We start from the raw sequence: 23,198 nt of genomic DNA, 5'->3' as shown, positions 1-23,198 counted from the left end.
TTCTTTCCTCCAAAAGGAAATATAAACCTATGACCCTAACAAATTTTAATTAATTCCTGGTTTTCTGTGCCTGCTTTCTCCAAGGCAGACACAAGCAGAATGTAGTAACAGATGTTCACTTCATGCATTCCCAAGCAAGTCTTAATTATCTATGTCAAGGGGGGTCTCCTTTTAACATTCTGAAATGCTATTCCATTTACAAACAGCCCCCAAACTTGAAATGCTACTCCCATTTATAAACAGCCCCCAAACTTGAAATGCTACTCCATTTATAAACAGCCCCCAAACTTGAAATGCTACTCCATTTATAAACAGCCCCCAAACTTCATGTCAGCCCAGCAACTCGGGCTGTGGAAAAGATACAATTTGGCATTTCCTCTCCTTGTCCTGCCTTTGCCTCCTGTCTGCAGAAGCTTGAATTGGTGGTGAAAAAGTCAAAAGGGAAGGACACAAGAAAAAGACAGATGATGAAGCAAACTGTTATAACACATAGCCCCCTTGTCATCAGTAAACTTTTATTGAGTAATTACTCTGTGCAAGGTGCTGTGGCTAGAAAAGGATTGAGACAACAACCTTTACTTTCTGCCTACGATGTGGTTAGGGGGCAGCTGTGTAAGAAAGACAAGGAACAACAGAACGAGGATGTTGACGCCAGTCAAGGATCTTATCACTATCACTCCAGGAGTTTGGAGGGCGGATCCAGAGTGGACCTCCACCTGTCTGTAGTGAATGAGCTGGCTGGGTAGGGGAGAGGCTCTGGTCTACCTGTATGGGTGGTAAATGTCAGAAGAAACCAGGATAGAGGGTGGAGTGAGTTATTTGTTATCTGCTAGTTGTGCTCCTTCCTTAGATACTCTGAACTCACAGAAAATGGCTACAGGTTTAGAAGAAAGTCAAATATATATTTTTGAAGCATTGAAGGCCACTCAAACACTTCTCTTTTTTAGTTATTAAGATTCAGAATAAATGCTGTAGTACAGTGGTCCCCAACCCCCGGGCTGCGGACCGGTACCGGTACCGGGCCATTTGGTACCAGTCACAGAGAAAGAATAAATAACTTACATTATTTCTGTTTTATTTATATTTAAGTCAGAACGATGTTTTATTTTTAAAAAATGACCAGATTCCTTCTGTTATATCTGTCTAAGACTCACTCTTGATGCTTGTCTCGTAAGTTCGACAATTATATTTAAAAATACCACAGTTTTTATGTCGGTCGCATAATTTTATATTGTACATTTATCCGTCCCACCCTAAAGGCCGGTCTGTGAAAATATTTTCTGACATTAAACCAGTCCGTGGCCCAAAAAAGGTTGGGGACCACTGCTGTGGTAGTAACCCTGCTTCTTGATTCATTTCTTTCCCTGGAATGTCATACAAGTCCACACTGATACAAGGAAAAATAGAGCTCCCAAAGCTAAGGACCAGTAAAACAGGCAAAGGCATAGAGAGAAGGCTTCCTGTAACCTGCCCAGCACACAGGATGCCACGGTGCCTGGCCGACAAGCTGCAGTATTACTTCACTGAGTTCGTTTCTATTAGCTGGTGCTCCTCGGCAAGTGGCCAGCGCTGTGCCTGCCTGAGGTTACTAAGCTGCATGCGCTGAAACTTTGTTATGTGGAGCTGCTCAGGGTGCAGCTCCAGGCTGTGGTCTGTCTTTTGAGGAGTCACCCATCACTCTTAGGCCAAGCTCCTCTGGGGCTCATTGCTGGGTTTTTGTGTCTCTTGACAAGGTGCTGTCATAGCAGGAGGGATGAGATGTTAAGTGACCTTCATTGCCCTCCATAGGTTCTGTTATTCCCTGGAGTACACTCGTTTGTCTTTTTCTCCTGCTGGGCAAAAGCCAACACTGTCAGCAGCACAGCGGGAGCTCTTCCACAAAGCTCTTCCACAAGGTTCAGGAACAGAGTGTAGTCAGGGGCCTCAGGTCCAGAGACCAGCAGGAGCATCCCACAGAAGGGAATTCAGAGTCGGCCTCCAGCTTTATAGATGTCCATGCTTTCGCTGTTCCTAATGGGAAAGCCCCGAATTCCAAGTGCCACATCAAATGGAGGACATGCTCGTGAATAAATATTTGGTGAAAGATAAAACAGGAAGCAATGTAGTCTACCTACCTACAACATGACCTAAAGGAATATTGGGAGGAAATATATCAATATGTTAATTGTATGTAAGGAAAATAGAGGTTTGGGTTTTTTTTTATTTCTTCCTGTATTTTTTATGTTTTCTACAGTGAGTTTTACACTCAGGATTAAGAATTCATGGTGTGTTAGTCATACTGGGCTGCTGTGACTACAGACTAGGAAGCTTAAACAACAGACATTTATTTCCTCACAGTCCTGGAGGCTGGAAATCCAAGATCAAGGACTGGTCGGCAGGGTTGGTTTCCCCTGAGGTTTCTCTCCTTGGCATGTACATGGCCGTCCTCTCCGTGTCCTCACAGGGTTATCACCTCTGTGTGTGTCTGTGTCCTGACCTCATAAGGACACCAGTCAGATTAGATCCGAGCCCACCCATATGACCTCATTTTAATTAATTCACCTCTTTAAAGACCCTCCCTCTCACCAAATATAGTCTCATCCTGAGCTTCTGGGTATCAGGGCTTTATCCTGTGAATTTGGGGGCACAATTCAGCCCTTAACACACGATGTTATTAGAACTAAACTTATGCATGGCTGAGCCGCAGCCAGACACAGGAGGGGGACTGAAGGAAGACAGCTTGCTCTGAGCTCAATGATCCCTGTCTCTCCTCAGGAAAGGCCGAGGGGAATGGCAAGATGCACGTCACCCTCTGTGACTTCATTGTGCCCTGGGACACCCTGAGTACCACCCAGAAGAAGAGCCTGAATCACAGGTATCAGATGGGCTGTGAGTGCAAGGTAAGCCAGCACCTCCTTCTGGGAACATCACCACCAACTCCAGGAGGACTGCCAGGGTTTGACTCCTGGCTTTCCAGGGCCTCTCAATGCAGAGTCCCAACATTGCACAGGCCTCTAGGGATGTGTGGCCTCCCCATGGGTGAGGCTTTCTGACAGGGATAGGACATTTGGGCCCCAGCCTGGCCAGTACCCTGAGACATACCTCTGCCAAGGGATATCTGAGAGGTAGGGGAATCTGGCCGTGTGGACCATAGCTTCTAAGAAGGGAAGCCTTCTAGGAGAAGGAGTTTTGTGGGGAGAATATGGTCCTGTGAGTACTTTTTCCAAAGGTACATGTGTAAAGACTGTGCTTTGTGAAGGTGTCCCAGGTGTCACACTTTTGCCAGCATCTGCAGCCCGTGGGGGCCTTGTGAATGCGGGGTCTGTGTTGGTCATGTCTGAGCCTTCTGTCATCCTTTTTTCTTTTTTTTATAATGGTCCCACTGGGTACTTGACCTTAAAAAAAAATTTTTTTTTTAATTCATTCATTGATTTGAGAGAGAGAGAGAGAGAGAATGTATCTACTTATTGATACATTCATTGGTTGATACTTGTATGGACCCTGAGCTGGGATTGAATCTTCAACCTTGGTGTATCAAGATGATGCTCTAACCCAGTGGTCCCCAACCCCTGGGCCGCGGATCAGTACCGGTCCACAGAGAAAGAATAAATAACTTACATTATTTCCATTTTATTTATATTTAAGTCTGAACGATGTTTTATTTTTAAAAAATGACCAGATTCCCTGTTACATCCGTCTAGGACTCACTCTTGATGTTTGTCTCGGTCACGTGATACATTTATCTGTCCCACCCTAAAGGCCAGTCCGTGAAAATATTTTCTGACATTAAACTGGTCCGTGGCCCAAAAAAGGTTGGGGACCACTGCTCTAACCAATCGAGCTACCTAGCCAGGGCCCAGCCTCCCTTCTTAAAAAGTGGCCCAGAGGTTGTGCTGAGCATAGTGAGAGCGTCACTAACACTCATGCAGCGGTAGAAGATGCGCTGTCCTCCACAGCCCCCAGGCCTGGATCCTGTTACCACCCTCCCTCCCTACCAGCCCTACCCAGGAAGCACTGCTGGGTACCAGGCACCCCTCTGCGTCACCACTCGTGAATGTTGGTCCAGAAGGTGCTGGGCCAAGCACGAGCCTGTGGAGAGGCTGCTGGGACTGGCCGGTGCTGGTGGGCGCTGGGTGTGCGGCCCTCCTGCCCATCCTGTCGGTCATCAACAGCCCAGCCCTGAGCTTATTTGAAATGAGTGTTCTGACCTGTGGCTCCCCATAGGCTAAGCAGACTCCTCTGTGCCCAGCACAGAATCAAAAACAAGCTCTTCCTTTGTCTTCACTTGGCTGTGAAGGTCTCACCCTCTTGTAGCCTCAGCTTCCTCAGACCAGTACTATTTGCTGATCTCCTCTGAGCCCAGGTGTGCTTGAACAAGATGCCACCCTTTTTATTCCACTTCCTTTGTTGCAGTTATTACTCATTCTCCCAGGGGGATGGGGCTGAGGTAAAGTTTTCTTGCTGTGCTCAAAGAAGGTAGATCAGATGTCCCAAAGCAGAGGGGTGCCTGCACTGGTTGGGGGTGCTGAGGGGGTGCACAAGGTTTCCTGGCTTCATCTCCCCTTGGGCAGGCCACCTGCTGCCAGTGGAGCAGCTTGCACTCCAGTCCCAGCTCCCCGTGCTGCTTTCCCGCGGGCATTCCCTCAGCCACCTTTGCCAGGCGCACGTCGCTGGGTTCTGGAGATGCCCCTGAGTGGCCTTGTTCCCCGATTTGAGTCCTCCTCCGTGCCCTCTTCCCAGATCACACGCTGCCCCATGATCCCCTGCTACATCTCCTCCCTGGACGAGTGCCTGTGGATGGACTGGGTCACAGAGAAGAGCATCAATGGGCACCAGGCCAAGTACTTCGCCTGCATCAAGAGAAACGATGGCTCTTGCGCATGGTATCGTGGAGCAGCGCCCCCCAAGCAGGAGTTTCTCGACATCGAGGACCCATAAGCAGGCCAGCAGCACCCCTGTGGCCAACTGAAAAGCCTCCAAGAGTGTAGACTGGTCCAGTTCTGACATCCCCTCCTGGAAATAGCATGAATAAAACAGTCATCCAAGTGGGTCTAAATTAGTGTCATTCTCCTCCCCGCCCTGTTTCCCCCTTTAACACGGCTGTGGTTCTGGAGGAAAAAGTCGGTCCTATACTGCCCTGCCAGCCTGGGCTCTGTGCGTGTCAGTCTCGATGCTGGGCTGCAGGCCGGGGTGGGACCCGGGCTTCCCTTCCAGGCCCGGCCTTGGCGCTGTTACAGATGCTGAGCAGGCAGCACTTAAGGGTGCCCTCCTACAGCCTGGTTAGGGCAGAGCCTGGAAATGTGCATTTTTCAGAAACTTGAGGGTCGTTGCAAAACTGTGTAGCAGGCCTACCAGGTCCCTTCATCTTGACAGGGGCATGTCCCTCATTTCCTGCCACTTCCATTCCTCTGGCCCTCAGGTGTCAGTCCCTTCCCCTTTCAAGTTTCCTCCCCTCACCCCCAAGCTCCTCTCTGCTGACCATGGACTCCCTCAACTGTGACTCCTGTATCTCAGGAGCAGCTTGTTTTCAAAGGAGCCCTGATTACTCTTATTAATTCACAGAATTCCAGTGGGAGCCGCCCTCTGGGCTGTGTGATGTGGGGGCAACAGGCCTGGGCTTCAGCCAAGGCATTGCATTCCCCTTGCATACACACACATTCCCCAACACTTAGGGTGAGTGTGGGGCATTCCGCCCTGAGGACAGACATTTGGGGGACACTTGGCTGCCCTTGCATTTCATTTATGAGCTTCTGAAGTCCCTCCTGCTTTCCCTCCTCATTCTGTCATTGGTATCTGGACCAAGTTGCACAGATTGGCTTTGCAGGGCATTGTGTGTGACCCATGGTGTGAGCTAGCTGTGCTCTCTGTGTGCACATCCTGGGGAAAGCAAAAGCTCGGTCCTGCTGTGTACCCCTTACCTGAGAAGGTTTAGTACGATCCCTTCCAAAACCAACAGCCCAGTCCTGTCCCTGGACTCCTGCGAGGGAAGTTAGCTAGTGTCTTATGTAGTCCTATCTAAAGAGGATGAATTTTGGTGGCAGGTGGCCCCAGTGCAACTCATTTCCTTCTGGGCCTCCAGGATACCGTGCTGGCTTTAAGAGACATCTCATTTTTATAAATATGAATTTTCAGATAGCATGTGAACCCAAGTTACAGGTGTACCAACCTCTGCTGACATTTCTTATATTACAAAAATGTCCCCATTAAGAAACCCCATTCCTAGGGAACTAGGGAACCTATTTAGTATTCCCTAAAAATGGTTTTCTCATGCCAGCAGAATGGGGGTTAACACAGGCAGAAATTCCTCAGTAAGAATAAAGATAACCTTTTAAATCCTACTTGCTTTTTAAAGACAAACTGTTCTAAGTCTATCATGCACAAGATGCAAGCATATGCACACATTAGCTCAGGTACACACACACACACACATGAAGCCCAGGTCTGTTGGTCTGAGTGGTCCTTCTGCAAAATATTTCCAAAGTCATCATCTTCCAAGTCTGCTCTATTCTGCAGTGACCCCAAAGCACCTATAGAAGACCCCTGGCCCCCAAGTGGCATGCAGCGCCCCCCCCCCGTGCCCGCCCAGGACCTGGTCAGTACAGACTTTTGATGACTTCCCTTTCCAGGGAAGACTAGAGGACCCAGGAATTAGACCTTCTCCAAGGGCACTGTCATGCTGTATAGTGATAGGAAGTCTGTGAGGTGTCATGATGGACCAGTCCGTGTGACTCAGTATATACAAGAACACCAGACCTTCCAATCCATAAAACAACCTTTCCTGTTTGCTTCCTGTATGGTGTTATTATATCACATGTAACCTTTACTCCTGTTTCATCTGACTTTTTTAATGTTTTTGTTTGTTTCTGACATCAGTTATAATCATTCCTGTGCTGTGTTTTTTATTATCCTTGGTAGGTGTTAGACTTGCACTTTTTTTTTTTTTTAGAGGTTTCTGCATCGTGGAAGCATTTGGCTCAGAGTGGAAAGCATGGCATGATCCTAGCCTAGGATGGTGGGTCCCTTCAGCTCTCATTCTTATTCTTTTGAGTATCTGTCTCCCACCTTTGCTCTGGTTCAAATTATTACAAAGAAAAGAATCTTTGAGTCAGTCAGTTCTGAAAGATGGTGTCTATATTTAATCCATGCACATTGGTCTGTTAGCCGTGCCGAACAGAAAAAAAAAAACAGCAAGAGGAAGTGCCCAGTGGCAACCAAGAGACAGAGCCACTCAGATACCTTCACAGTCAACAACTGCAATAAATACACAGCTTAAGAAGGCTGTCCATTCGGTGTTGTTAATTTATATTATATTCTAAGCATTGCTCTTTCTTTCCTCTGTTGTCCTCATGCAGGTGACTCAAAATATTTAAAATAACGTTTACATTGTAGTTGTTTTCAGATCTTTGCTTGCTAAGTCATAAGAAATATTGGACTTGCTGCCATAATTTAAAGCTTTGTTAATTTTTGTTTGGTTTTTTTTTTTTTTTTTTAAATTTTGGGACGATGTGTTTTTTGCTGGAATATGAAGTCTGAGACCTTCCTGTGCTGGGAACACATGAGAGCTGTCGGGAGTTGATAAGCAGACTTCGCATGTCTCCAATGCTTTGTATCATTTCTTTTTTATTTTTTTTTGAGCGATCACTCTGTCAATGGACAATAAACAGTATTATCAAAGAGAGCTTGGCTGTCTCCATGTGACTGTGTGTGACATTCAGAGCATAGGCCTTTTTGTTCTCACACGTGCGCACGTGCACACACACACACAGACAAGCAGAGCCCTACACCCACTTTGCATCTCCCACGGGGAGGATGCACGCTGGTGTCTTCCCTCCCACCCACACCCCTACCCCCCTGTTCAAGATTATCATGCAGGTTCACCTCTAAATGTTTCAGTACATACCTCTAAAAAAATGAAGACTGTTTTAAAAACATTCTCCAAATACCTTTACCATACCTTAACGATTAATTAGAACCCACGACTGTCCTTGACTACCCAGCCAGTGTTGCTATCTCTCTAATGTTCTCATGAGTGCTTTTCTGCAGTTTATTGGTTTGAATAAGGATCCACATAAGGTGCACATATGTGGCAAGTGCTCCCTGGAGTCTCTTAATTCTGTAGGCCGTCTCCTCCCCACCCCCCTGCCTCCCTCCTTTTCCTCTTGTGCCAGGAAAGATGGCCCCATCATAATTTAAACTCGAATGAAAGTCATATTACTTCAAGTCATCATATGAAAATTCTTGAGTGATATGTTTAAATACCTGCCCACTCCTGGCCCACGGGCAGAATCTCTTATTCCGAGGATACCCAGAGCACTTGTTTCCTGTTTTGTGCAGTGTTTGCGTAATCTACGAAAACAAACTTACCAATGCCTTTCTGAAGCATGAAAGAGTTAAGGGAACAATCTTCGCACTTACATCTGTGTCACCAAGCATTAAATGCCATCCACTTAATATCACTGACTGCAGAAATATTCTGATTGTTTTTTTCTATATGGTGCAATATATGGGGAAACTGGCTCAGAGCAGCATCTGACAATAAGACCCAAACTTCCTGTCATACAAGTGACCTTACTTGGCATTTGTGCCCGTCTTTACCTACAGGCCCCGTTTGGGGTCTTAGCAGACCATTACTACCAGTTTCATTTATTTTAGGTACTCAGGGTCTAACATGACATTTTTAAAAAACACTTCTCCTCATGGAAAATTTTGAACATATACAAAAATGAGAGTGATATAAAAACTTTATGCACCCATGATCCAGTTTCAACAACTATCCAAGTTTTCTTGTTCTTTGCACACAACTTCAAATCAGTGTGGAGAGCCCCATATGGGGTGACCAGGTTGTTAGAGAGTCTACCGGACACTAGTATTTCCCCCTTAGTTTTGCTCATTCTGTGAAAGAACAGAATGGGGCAACTGCGGACAGCTGGCTCTCTGGTCAGAACATCCTACAGAGAGGAGGTGAGAGTCGGAAGTGTTTAGAGAGGGGGAGAAAGAGCTGCCAGGACTGGTTGAAATACTTTAAAAGTTTGGGTATTACTGTCTTTTCACTCCTAATTACTAATGGATATGTTTACCTAACCTAACAGTTTTTAAAAAAGTCAAACTGAACAGTGGACCTTCAGATACTTTGCGACAGTCAGTTTTATACAGGTGATATACTGTTACCATAAGTTTTGCATTAAGACTCCAGGTCTACCTCTGGCCTGGAGTTTGAGCTTTGAGCCAACCCACAATGCACCTCATCACAGGCAGTTGCCTTGAATATCTTTCAGTGAAAAAAGGTGCTTTGATTTGGAGAAATCATTTAGCTGTAATAGATTTTTTTCTCCTCCAAGAACCAAAGTGATTGTGGGGGGAAAAGGACATTCATAAACATAAGCTAATTCTGCACACTTTCATGCTGCAACAACTGGGAGAAATAGTTCTTTCCAATTAAAATACAAAAGTAAGACAGCTCCAAATTGAGTCTTCAGAATGGTGGGGTGTCGGCTGGGGGGGGGTCATAGGAGGAAGGTTGAGTGTTAGGAAGATTTGAGGATGGGATCCAAGATTGGGGCAGAAGTAGTGCTGCTTGCATTACCCCAAAGCTGAAAGTCTTACTTTTAGGCCAATCATGTCTTGCTTTGCCCCTTTAAACAGAGTAGGGGAGGGGCAGGGGGAAGGACCAGAGGCAAAATTCTAATCCAGGGGTCGGGAACCTTTTTGGCTGAGAGAGCCATGAACGCCACATATTTTAAAATGTAATTCCATGAGAGCCCTACAATGGCCCATGTACGTTACGCATTATCCAGTAAAAATTTGGTGTTGTTCCGGAGGACAGCTGTGATTGGCTCCAGCCACCCGCAACCATGAACATGAGCGGTAGGAAATGAATGGATTGTAATACACGAGAATGTTTTATATTTTTAACTTTATTTTTTTTTATTAAAGATTTGTCTGTGAGCCAGATGCAGCCATCAAAAGAGCCACATCTGGCTCGCGAGCCATAGGTTCCCGACCCCTGTTCTAACCAATGGGGCTGGTTATAGACCTGGCCTCGGTGTGGTGGGATGCTGGCCATGCAGGTGCCCTCTGCCCAGCATGTAGCACAACTTCAGGCTCCCAGGAGGAAGCATCAACAAACATGGAGGCACATGAGCTGGGAATGGAGGAACCCCTCCAAATCCAGGTTCCCAGACACTAACCTGGCAAGCAGACTTCCCAAGGAAAGCAGTCAAGCCTGCTGGGGTAACTCTTTTGTGCATGCAAGTCCTCTCCATTTCTTTTCATGATCTGTCCTCCAGACTTCTTAGAGGAGGTGATGCCAGATGTGGTGGTTGACCTCATAGAACCTCCGGGGAGAGATGTCCAGGAGGCACACAATTCTAAAGATGGAGGGAGAGTGGTCTGCCTCTGCACATTTGGAATCTTCCCACCTATAGCCCTGGTTACAGCAGCAATAGCAAAGGATGTGTGCTTGCACCATACGTGCTCCTGTTACTTAAAAGAGACAAATTATTTTCCAAAATGGTTGCTTCATTTTACCTTCCCTGCAGTCTTACACGGGTCTATATGCTCCCTATTGTCTCCAACATCTAGTTTTTATAGTTAGCTGTTCTAGACAGTGTGCAGTGTACCTCATGATGGTTTTAATTTGCATTTTTCAGGTGACCTCTGAGATTGAACATACCGCCAGAAGATTCCACTCTGAAGGCCTCTATGAGGGAAGCTGAGGGCAGCAGGGCCATAGTGTGGGTGGCCAAAGGCTCCTCCCAGCATCTAGGTCTCAGATTACATTCTCAGGCAGGGGTGTAGGCCTTTCCCACTGTTTCTTTGGTAAAGGTATGAACTTGGAGCCTAACAAATAACTGGGTTTAAACCCCCAGGTCAGTACCACTTGCATGCTGGGATCTTGCATACTCAAGTGTCCTCATCTATAAAATGAGAACCATGTGTTTTGTAGGGTTGTCACAAAGATTAATTCAGACAACGTTGGTCAAGTAGGCAGCTTGGTATCTGGCACATATGAGTTCAGCAATGGAAATAATAGTAAATACCATTGGTTTTGTTATGAGAACTAAACAGACACTAGAGATCATCTTTATTTCCTTTGAGGAAATGGAGGCTAAGGATTAGTTAAAAGAAGTGTTCAAAAAACCCTGCCAATTAAGAGTTGGAATAAAACCCAAATCTCCTCATTCCCCTGCCTGCTGCATCCTCATCCCCACCTCCACACCCCCCCTCCGCTACCTGCCTCAAACTTTTAATCCCTCACAGAAACATTGGTAGCAGGCCAAGAGCAGTGAAAACCGTCTTTGAAACACTGAGGGCACAGACAGTACTCACACTGGCACAAATCTCAACCCGAAGCTTAGTCGAGGATTCTCAGGTGGGGAATAGGCTCCTACGGTTTTGTCTCTGCTCATTTAATTTTTCAAAACAAAACAAAACAGGAAGACTCATGTGTTAACTTCACAGTGCACTTTATTCCCATTACACACATTCTCTCCCTCCATCCCCCAGTTGAAGGACTGGAAGAGGGAGCTGAAGACAAAGACACAGCAGACCGGGCTGTGGACTCCAGTTTTGTGTTTTGGGAAACCTTTATTCCCACTATTTGCTTCGGTGAGAACTGTGAGGTCGGTTGGCAATGGGGGAAGGTCACATGAGGAACCAGGTCCGGGGACTTTGGCCGAAACCACCCACACCCATGACCGCCAAAAGAAACGGCCCAGGAGCATTTTGAAAAAATCTGTCAGTCAATGAAATTTTGCCATGACCACCACCCTACCGACGCTATAAATTACCCCGGGCGAGGGAAGCTGTGCGACTTCCCTGGCCCCTGTCTTGCGGACCAGTGAACCTCGCCCAGGATGTGCTCTAAATAAAACATTTTGCTTGTCCACACTTGGTGGCTATGTCTTTCTTCCACGGCAGAAAATACCTTACACTCAGAGCTATATTCAACACTGCACAATTTGGATCAGCTATACCCCGTGTTTGTCATATGCAGCCAGTTTATTAATAAATCTCCTCTTATTAATAAAACTCCTCAAAAATTAATTTGGACTTGGTGTCTCTACGTAAACCTGGCGGAACGCTACTTTACAACATTTGGGGGCTCATCCGGCATCTGGTGTTCCATGTCACCGGGTAGAGACACCCAGATCGGCTGATCTCTCCAGAGGGTTGCCTGACCCTGCTAAGATCTCAAGGAGAGGCGCCACCTGAGACGTTCCAGGGCTCCCTGTCTTCCTGTGGTGTTCGGACAACTCTTTGGCAGACACCCCCAATCCCAAAATTTGACAATTTGGCGGAGAAATCAAGGAGGTAGGTAAAGCAACTATTTTGCTTTACTGAATTCTAGCTTTTTGTTCTGAATTCTAGTTTTTCTGTTTGGAACTAATCAATTTGGACTATTGCGTAGAGGACCAGACGCAGTTACACTCTCGCAATAGGCTCTCCAAAACCGAGACGTCAGTGGAGAGTTTTGGGTCCTGTCTCGGGCTTTTCTGGGACACGTCTGGTTGTGCTCTAGGAAGACAATTAGTGGGGACTGATTCCTGCCTCGGACTTCTAGGGACATCTAGTTGTGCTCTCAGAATAAGATATTAGTGAGGACATTTGGTGGTGCTCTCAGGAAGAGACCTGAGTAGGCACTGAGCTAATCAGTCCTGTCTTGGACTTCCAGGGACACTTTTGTGCTTGTTGAGATCTCATTCTTTGCTTTCATTGTTTCTCTCTAAAACCCCTGAGTAATTGGTGTGTGAGTAAGATCTCTGATGCCTGAGCCTAAGCTCCTGTGAAGAATCTGGCTGGGCGAGCACCTGAGAGGCCCCTGATGGGGGAACCCCTTCCTTTGTCTATTGAACTGTGTGCCTAAAAGTCAAGTATTGAATATAAATGTAAATTAGTAAATTGTCTGTTTTTTAAGTTCTCTTTGTTGGTCAGGAAAATCTCTGGTATAATTTTAATTGGAATAAGTAAAACGCACTCATTTAAATTTCTTGATTTGTGTGATTGTATGTGAAGTCTTTGTTTAATGTCTAAATGTGTCTGTTTTTAAGGCCTGAATTAAGTTCTTGCATGGAAAAATAGGAAATTTCTGACTTAAAACCAGAGGGCAAAAGTGAAGGGAAATTTGTAAACTTCATATGAGCTAGTGGCTGTTCACTAGAGCCCACAAATTCACAGAAGTAAAAATTCATGGAAGTATTAAAAATTCTTAAATGGTGAATTATTCATACTGTAGATTCTCTTTATTCATCCAAGAAATCCCTCATGGCATTTCATGGTATGGGCCTTTTCCCCTGGACTCACTAAATCTCTTTTTTTGGATCCAAGACCTCTGGTTTCAGGGCACTCTGTCTGACTTCTCCCCTGAAGAAATTGTTCTCTTCTGTCAGCTCCTGCCTCTTGTCTTGTGTAATAATTGACACCTCTATAGTCAAACATCCTTTATTCTGAGTACTAATTATTATCTGTCTTATCTTTCTTGCCTTTATTGGTGTGCTGATCCCTGCATTCTCCCAGACAGTTTCAATTTTGTAAATCAGTGCCCTAGCTGTTAAATATGGGAGAAGGGCCCAGTACACGGAAGACCCCCTTAGGTTTCTCTTAAAGCACTTTCAAGAAGCCTATGGAGACAACCGTGGGTACGAGATTAAATGGTCAAAAAGAAGACTTCGCACTCTCTGTGAATCAGAATAGCCCACCTTTGGGGTTGGATGGCCATCGGCTGGGACTTTTAATCCCTGGGTGGTAAGGGCAGTCTGGAATATCATGACTGAGGATCCAGACCACCCTGACCAGTTCCCTTACATTGATCAATGGCTAAACTTAACAATGAACCCGCCACAATGGCTAAAAGCATGCTCAATACAGAAAGGGTGCTACATCTTCCTAGTCCGGCCAGATTTACATCTAGGACAAAAAGGGGATTTGAGAGAAAGGACGAGGACTTCGCTAAGAAAGAATCAGTGCACATATTGCAACATGGAGAGGGCTGAGGAATGTGCTCTAGGAAATGTTTCTTCAGCCTCTAGGAAAAAAGGGCAGCAAGTGAGCAATTTGAGTGAGAGAAGAGTAAAAGGCCGAGCCAGGACATGCCATGTGCGGAACGATGGGGTAGGGCCGTGGCCGCAGAGAGGTGAGCGCAGGCCTGCTCCCCCCCTTTGCGCTTGGCCAGGCTGGGGTTCAGCCTGCCTTGGGTTGTGCAAGAAGGGCCAGGTAGAAATGTTTAGAAAATAACAAACCACAGGTGTAGACCTTGTTAATTATTAGTTTCTTGAAATGAATTACAGCTCCATGAAAGAGAATGAGTGATAGGATTATAGGGGATGGGATTGTCAGGGACAGGCCCTCCACTGCCTCTCCCCTTCCCCTTCCCCTCCCTTAAGACTTGAAAGTCACATAGGCCCTCCATAGGAACTCTGGTTGGCAAACTGTGGCTCACGAGCCACATGCGTCTCTTTGGCCCCTTAAGTGTGGCTTTTCCACAAAATACCATGTGTGGGCAATACCTCGATAAGGAATGTACCTACTTATATAGTTTAAGTTTAAAAATTTGGCTCTCAGACGACATCAGAGAAATGGCATTGTAAGGAGTGATACCGATAAATCTTCCCCAAAATTCAACAAGATCTTCAACCAGAGCCAGAAAAATCTATCCTTGGAGCCTCCAGAAGATCCACACTAAACGTGAAGGTATGATTGAGCGAAAAATTGGCTAAATATATAATCAACCCCGAAGGCAATAAGGAGGAAGAAACACTCCACCTTCTTCACTAACCTAAATAAGGGCTGCTTTCATTGGGAACTGAGAGTATAGGAACTAAGGCGGGCATAGGGTGTGAATAGAACCAGACTGTGGCACAAACATCTGAACCAGGCTGTGGCATGGACATCCAAGCCGAGCAAAAACTGTGCTTGTGGCAACCCAGTCAACACAAGCTAACGCTTGCGCGAAACCCAGACAAAGAAAGGCACTTGAAACAGCCATGCATCCCAATCTCTTGGTCGGCGCACGCAGATAGTGGGCGAGAGATTCCTCCTAGAGCCCCGGAAGTGGGCTCCCGTGTTACCGGACAGAGGGGCAGGGTCAGAGGCCTTTCTGTGGGCTGAAACCGGAGTCTCGGGGATGCCCCTGCACCCCGAAAAGCAGCACATGGGGAGTGAGTTGGAGCGAAATTTCCTACGCTTGAACTTTTCTGTGCAGGTGGGGCACCTCACTTGGAGTGAGAGGCAGCTGGCCTGATCTCCTGGTCTGTGAGTGCAGAGAGTGGGCGAGAGATTCCCCCAGGAGTGGGCGCCCATGTTTCCGGACAGAGAGGCAGAGTCAGAGGTCTTTCTGTTGGCCGAAACCAGAGTCTTGAGGTCGCCCATGCGCCCCAAAAAGCAGCGTGCACGGGGAGTGAGTGGGAGCGAAATTTCCTACACTGGAACTTTTCCATGCGGGCGGGGCGCCTCACCAGGAGTGAAAGGTGGCTGGCTGGATATCCTAGTTGGTGAGCACAGATAGTGGGCGAGAGATTCCCCTGGGAGTGGGCGCCCATGTTCTCGGACAGAGGGGCAGAGTCAGAGGTCTTTGTGTGGGCCAAAGCCCCGCCTGATTATACTAGCGGCTCTGACTGATTGAGCCTTACCCAGAGCCCTGTGCATAGTGGGAATAGAGTGGGGATTTTCCAGCTCTTTGAGCCTCTTACTCCAGGCAGAGGAAGCAGCAACCCCATAGCTGGATCATCAGGCTACTAATTGAGGAAGGAAAGACTAGGAGAGAGGCTCTGGGAACACGAACTCTCTCATTGGCAGAGCCTGCAAATGCTAATGAGCCTCGACTGCCAATGAGACTGAAGCCCAATACATGACATCGCCATAGAGACTTATCAACTGCAAACCTATACCTAAGCATGCCACAGGGGTAGAACCCGGGGTATAGAGTCACCGACCAGGAAGAGGGAGAGAAAAGAAAAAGCAAGAAGATAACCTCTCAAAATCAAGAATAATCCACAGACTTTATAACCTATCCCATTTTATTATATTTATTCGTTTGTTTCTCTTCTTGTCTTGATTATTTTCTTCCTCTTCCAATTTGGTCATTTAATTCTCTGCTGGTCTTACTCTCTCCTCTCCTTGAAGTACACTACCCATAAGTGTTACATCTCCCATTATCTTTTCTTTCTTCTTCCTTTCTCTCTATGAGGGTTGCACTCTAAAACCCTTAACTCTCTCTCTCACTCCTTTTATTATTTTTTCTCCTTTTTGTGTTTTCCTCTTTCTTTTTTTATCCCTCTATATTAGTTTCTTCTTTTCTCCTTTACTTTTCCTCTCATTCAATTCTCAATCATGAACAAATTACTTTATCTGGGACTCAAATTTTTCTTTGTGGTGCTTTGGGGGTTTTTTACTTCACTTTTTTAACTCACTAGCAGTGCTTCCAACCCTGGCTCTCCATTTTATCTATTTCTTGCTCCACTAAATACAATAGTAATTTTTAAAATTTTTTTCCCCTTTTTCCTGTTTCCCTCTTATTCCTCTCATCATATCTCTTAGTCAACCATCACCTAAAAGCAAATCATTTTATTCTTGACCCAAATTTTTTCCTTTTTTGCATTTTGTGGGTCCATACCCCCTTTTTTGCCCCTTTATCACTTCTCCCCAACACAGGCCCTCCATTATAGGTAGTTTTTGTTCTATTTAGCACAATATAATTCACTGTTCACCACAAGATTTTCTCAAGAAGGAGGGAAGAGGGGAGGAGAGGAGAGGAGAGGAAAAAAAAAGGGGGGGGGAATAATAATTTTTTTAATTCTCTTATTTTTATTTTCTTAACTTTTTATTCTTTATTAATTCTCATTAATGCTATCAACAAAACCACCCTCAGATGCCATTAAGGAAAAGGAAATCGAATATCATGGATACAAAAGACAGAGAGGTAGCACAGATAGATGAGGAAAAATCTATGGAGAAAAATATTAATATATTGGAAATGTTGGAGCTAAATGACAGAGAATTTAAAATAGAAATCCTAAAAATACCCAGAGATATACAAGAAAACACAGAAAGGCAATTTAGGGAGCTCAGAAAACATCTCAATGAACACAAAGAACATATTACCAAGGAAACTGAAACTATAAAAATAAATCAAACAGAGATGAAAAACTCAATTCACAAGCTGAAAAACGAGGTAACAAGCTTAGCTAATAGAACAGGCCAGATAGAAGGTAGGATTAATTAAATAGAAGACAAGCAACTTGAGGCACAACAGAGAGAAGAAAGAGACTCAAAAATTTAAAAAAAAATGAGAAAGACCTACAGGAATTGTCTGACTCCATCAAAAAGAATAACATAAGAATAATAGGTATATCAGAGGAGAAGAGAGAGAAAATGGTATGGAGAACATATTCAAACAAATAATAGATTGAGAACTTCCCAAGCCTGTGGAAAGAACTAAAGCCTCAAATTCAAGAAGCAAACAGAACTCTGAGTTTTCTTAACCCCAACAAACCTACTCCAAGGTACATCATAATGAAATTGGCACAAACCAACAATAAAGAAAAAATTCTCAAGGCAGCCAGGGAATAGAAGAATACAACATATAAAGGAAGGCCCATTAGATTATCATCAGATTTCTCAACAGAAACTCTACAAGCTAGAAGAGAGTGGACCCCAATATTTAAAGTCCTGAAAGAGAGGAACTTTCAGCCACGAATACTATACCCATCAAAGCTATCCTTCAAATATGAAGGAAAAATAAAAACATTCACAGATACAGAAAAGATGAGGGAATTTATCATCAGAAAACCCCCACTCCAGGAATTACTAAAGGGAGTTTTCCAACCAGATACAAAGAACAAAACAAAACCAGAAGTAAAAGCTCCAAGAAGAACACAATAAAACCAAATTTAAACTGTGACAACAACAAATAGAAAGGGAGGGGGGAGAGGATGGAGATTAACAGTAGCAAAGGACGATGGAGTGCAAAAGTACTCACAAGATAGTGCACTACAATGAAAAGGGTAGGAACCCTTTCATTGAAAAGGTAGGAACCCTTTTCATTACTTAATGGTAACCACCATTGAAAAAACCGCCACAAAAGCACATGATTTAAAAAAGATAGCAACAGAGGAAAGATGTATGGAATACAACCAAACAAAAACAAAAGATCGAAAAACGAAAGAGAAGAATCAAACAAGACACAAAACTGACAGAAAGCAATGGATAAAATGGCAATAGGGAACTCACAAGTGTCAATAATTACACTAAATGTAAACGAACTAAACTCTCCAATAAAAAGGCACAGAGTAACAGAATGGATTAAAAAATAAAATCCAACTGTATGCTGCCTACAAGAAACTCATCTAAGCAACAATGATAAAAACAAATTCAAAGTGAAAGGCTGGAAAACAATACTCTAAGCAAATAACATAAAAAAGGCATGTGTAGCAATACTCATATCTGATAATGCTGACTACAAGACAGCAAAAGTAATCAGAGACAAAAATGGTCATTTCATAATGATTAAGGGGATGCTGAATCAAGAAGACATAACAATTCTTAATATATATGCACCAAACCAAGGAGCACCAAAATATATAAGACAGCTACTTATTGACCTTAAAACAAAAACTGACAAAAATACAATCACACTTGGAGACCTCAATACACCGCTGATGGCTCTAGATCGGTCATCCAAACAGAGAATCAATAAAGATATATTGGCCTTAAACAAAACACTAGAGCACCTGGATATGATAGACATCTACAGGACATTTCATCCCAAAGTGACAGAGTATACATTTTTCTCCAGTGTATATGGATCATTCTCAAGAATTGACCATATGTTGGGCCACAAAAATAACATCAGCAAATCCAGAAAAATCGAAGTTGTTACCAAGCATATTTTCTGATCGTAAAGCCTTGAAACTAGAATTCAACTGCAAAAAAAGAGGAAAGTATCCCCACAAAAATGTGGAAACTAAACAACGTACTTTTAAAAAATGAAAGGGTCAAAGAAGAAATAAGTGCAGAGATCAAAAGATATATACAGACAAATGAAAATGACAATACAACATATCAGAATCTATGGGATGCAGCAAAAGCAGTGATAAGAGGGAAGTTCATATCACTTCAGGCCTATATAAACAAACAAGAGAGCCCAAGTGAACCACTTAACTTCACACCTTAAGGAACTGGAAAAAGAAAAACAAAGACAACCCAAAACCAGCCGAAGAAAGGAGATAATAAAAATCAGAGTAGAAATAAATGAAATAGAGAACAGAAAAACTGTAGAAAAAATTAATAGAACAAGGAGCTGGTTCTTTGAAAAGATCAACAAAATTGACAAACCCTTGGCAAGACTTATCAAGGAAAAAAGAGAAAGAACTCATATAAACAAAATCCAAAATGAAAAAGGAGAAATCACCACGGACACCGTAGATATACAAAGAATTATTGTAGAATACTATGAAAAACTTTATGCCACTAAATTCAACAATCTAGAAGAAATGGATAAATTCCTAGAACAATATAACCTTCCTAGACTGAGTCAAGAAGAAGCAGAAAGCCTAAACAGACCAATTAGCAGGGAAGAAATAGAAAAAACTATTAAAAATCTCCCCCAAAATAAAAGTCCAGGCCCAGACGGTTATACTAGTGAATTCTATCAAACATTCAAAGAAGACTTGGTCCCTATTCTACTCAAAGTCTTCCAAAAAATTGATGAAGAAGCAATACTTCCAAACACATTTTATGAAGCCAACATAACCCTCATACCAAAACCTGGCAAGGACGGCACAAAAAAAGAAAACAACAGACCAATATCTCTAATGAATACAGATGTTAAAATACTAAACAAAATACTAGCAAATCGAATACAACAATATATTAAAAAAATAATACACCATGATCAAATGGGATTCATCCCAGAATCTCAAGGATGGTTCAACATATGTAAAAAGGTTAACGTAATACACCATATCAACAAAACAAAGAACAAAAACCACATGATCTTATCAATAGATGCAGAAAAGGCATTCGATAAAATACAACACAATTTTATGTTTAAGACTCTCAACAAAATGGGTATAGAAGGAAAATATCTCAACATGATAAAGGCCATATATGATAAACCATCAGCTAACATCATATTAAATGGCACAAAACTGAAGGCTTTCTCCCTTAAATCAGGAACAAGACACGGTTGTCCACTCTCTCCACTCTTATTTAATGTGGTGCTAGAGGTTCTAGCCAGAGCAATCCGACAAGGCAAAGAAATAAAAGGCATCCATAATGGAAAATAAGAAGTAAAGGTATCACTTTTTGCAGATGATATGATCCTATACATCGAAAACCCCAAAGAATCTACAAAAAGACTACTAGAAACAATAAGCCAATACAGTAAGGTCGCAGGATACAAAATTAACATACAAAAGTCCATAGCCTTTCTATATGCCAACAATGAAACATTTGAGAACGAACTCAAAAAAAAATAATCCCCTTCATGATTGCAACGAAAAAAAAAAATACCTAGGAATGAACATAACAAAGAATGTAAAGGACTTATATAATGAAAACTACAAATCATTGTTAAGGGAAATCGAAAAAGATACAATGAGATGGAAGAATATTCCTTGTTCTTGGATAGGAAGAATAAATATAATCAAGATGGCCATATTACCCAAAGCAATATACAAATTTAATGCAATTCCCATCAAAATTCCAATGACATTTTTTAAAGAAATGGAACAAACATCATCAGATTTATATGGAACTATAAAAAACCCCGAATAGCCAAAGCAATCCTAAAGAAAAAGAATGAAGCTGGGGGCATTACAATACCTGATTTCAAACTCTATTATAGAGCCACGACAATCAAAACAGCATGGTATTGGCAGAAAAATAGACACTCAGACCAATGGAACAGAATAGAAAACCCAGAATAAAACCACATATATATGGTCAAATAATTTTTGATAAAGAGGCCAACAACACACAATGGAGAAAAGAAAGCCTCTTCAACAATGGTGCTGGGAAAACTGAAAAGCCACATGCAAAAGAATGAAACTCGACTACAGTTTGTCCCCTTGTACTAAAATTAATTCAAAATGGATCAAAGACCTAAATATAAGACCTGAAACAATAAAGTACATAGAAGAAGACATAGGTTCTAAACTCATGGACCTTGGTTTTAAAGAGTATTTTATGAATTTGACTCCAAAGGCAAGGGAAGTGAAGGCAAAAATAAATGAATGGGACTACATCAAGACTAAGAAGTTTTTGCTCAGCAAGAGAAACTGACAACAAAATAGTCAACTAAATGGGAAATGATATTTTCAAACAACAGCTCAGATAAGGTCCTAATATCCAAAATATACAAAGAACTCATAAAACTCAACAACAAACAAACAATCCAATAAAAAAATGGGAAGAGGACATGAACAGACACTTCTCTCAGGATGAAATACAAATGGCCAACAGATATATGAAAAAATGCTCATCTTCATTAGTTATTAGAGAAATGCAAATCACAACTGCAATGAGATACCACCTCACACCTGTTAGATTAGCTATTATTAACAAGACAGGTAATAGCAAATGTTGGAAAGGCTGTGGAGAAAAAGGAACCCTCATTCACTGTTGGTGGGAGTGTAAAGTAGTACAACCATTATGGAAGAAAGAATGGTGGTTCCTCAAAAAACTGAAAATAGAACTATCTTTTGACCCAGCAATCCCTCTACTGGGTATATACCCCCAAAACTCAGAGACATTGATACGTAAAGACACATGCAGCCCCATGTTCATTGCAGCATTGTTCACAGTGGCCAAGACATGGAAACAACCAAAAAGTCCTTCAGTAGAAGACTGGATAAAGAAGATGTGGCACATATACACAGCAAAAGGCTGAATTCTCCCCACTCCACCTCCATATTGGCTATGAAGCTGAGTATTTGCACTCATCTGATACCCGCACTTCACTTGCTTGCTTAAGTTGCTGGAAGCAATTTACGTGCTCTTAGTCTTACTCTTTGTTTGTTCTAATGTTGATTGATTTTGCTTATGCATGGTGGGGGTATTCCTGTTTATGCCTTAAGAGAGTTTCTGTTTTTGCCTCAGATGTGTGACTTTGTATCAAAGACTTCCTTATTTGCATATGGCTATATAATAGAGCAACCTGGGGGCTATGTCTCTCTCTCTCTCTGATATTGCTGTCAGCATTGAAGAGGCCTCCCAATCCCATCCTCTTTTTTCAATTCTATTTTCTTCATTCCTCACAGTTCTCCCTCAAGACCCAGAATTTCTAGCTGCGCTGGTCCGCGCATGTGCCCCTAGGTTACAGTGTTTTGATAAATAAGCTTTAGTAATTGCTGTGTAATTAAAGTGCAAGACTAGTGGCTTAAAAATGTCATGATCTGCCATTAATATCTGTCAACACTTTCTTAGCACTATTGAAGTAAATTTGTTATTGAAGCTGATATAAGACTGCACAAGGTCATTACAACTGCCGATCCAAATTTCTGAAGGTATATTAAATATCAAAAACCTGCTACTACGGGGGGGATAGAGGAACCTGGCAGATGGAAAGCAAAACTAGAAGACTTTTTTTTTTCCTTTTTGGAACATTTTTCACTATATCTTTTTTTTTTTTTTTTTTGCTATTTCTGAAGCTGGAAACAGGGAGAGACAGTCAGACAGACTCCCGCATGCGCCCGACCGGGATCCACCCGGCACGCCCACCAGGGGCGACGCTCTGCCCACCAGGGGGCGATGCTCTGCCCATCCTGGGCGTCGCCATGTTGCGACCAGAGCCACTCCAGCGCCTGAGGCAGAGGCCACAGAGCCATCCCCAGCGCCCGGGCCATTTTTGCTCCAATGGAGCCTTGGCTGCGGGAGGGGAAGATAGAGACAGAGAGGAAGGCGCAGCGGAGGGGTGGAGAAGCAAATGGGCGCTTCTCCTGTGTGCCCTGGCCGGGAATCGAACCCGGGTCCTCACTATATCTTTTTATACTTAACACTTTTTAAAATTTTTTATCAATTTTAATGGGTGACATTGATCAACCAGGACATACAGGTTCAGAGAAAACATTTCCAGGCCTCCTCGACACTTGATCATGCTGCAAACCCACCACCCAAAGTCAAACTGTCCTCCGTCACCCTCCATCTGCCCCCCTCGTGCCCCTCTCCTCACCTCTCCCTCACTTTCTCCCCTTCCCCCACAACCACCACACTCTTGTACATGT

The 23,198-nt window shown here is 43.5% G+C and overlaps 1 protein-coding gene across 1 annotated transcript in view; it reads left to right on the top strand.

Annotated features, from left to right (window-relative positions):
• TIMP2 (TIMP metallopeptidase inhibitor 2) overlaps positions 1 to 7,657 on the top strand; it is a 51,710-nt gene extending 44,053 nt beyond the window's left edge. Inside the window, exons 4-5 of the mRNA XM_066234192.1 lie at positions 2,755 to 2,879; positions 4,720 to 7,657. Of these exons, the coding sequence (XP_066090289.1) occupies positions 2,755 to 2,879; positions 4,720 to 4,917 (323 nt within the window). The 3' untranslated portion in view covers positions 4,918 to 7,657. The remainder of the gene's footprint in view (positions 1 to 2,754; positions 2,880 to 4,719) is intronic.
• Positions 7,658 to 23,198: the final 15,541 nt, after the last annotated feature.

This window comes from Saccopteryx bilineata, chromosome 6 (genome assembly GCF_036850765.1).
Source record: "Saccopteryx bilineata isolate mSacBil1 chromosome 6, mSacBil1_pri_phased_curated, whole genome shotgun sequence".
Lineage (NCBI taxonomy): Eukaryota > Metazoa > Chordata > Mammalia > Chiroptera > Emballonuridae > Saccopteryx > Saccopteryx bilineata.
Note: the sequence above shows the minus strand (reverse complement) of the source record. Positions and strands in the feature narration are given on the sequence as shown.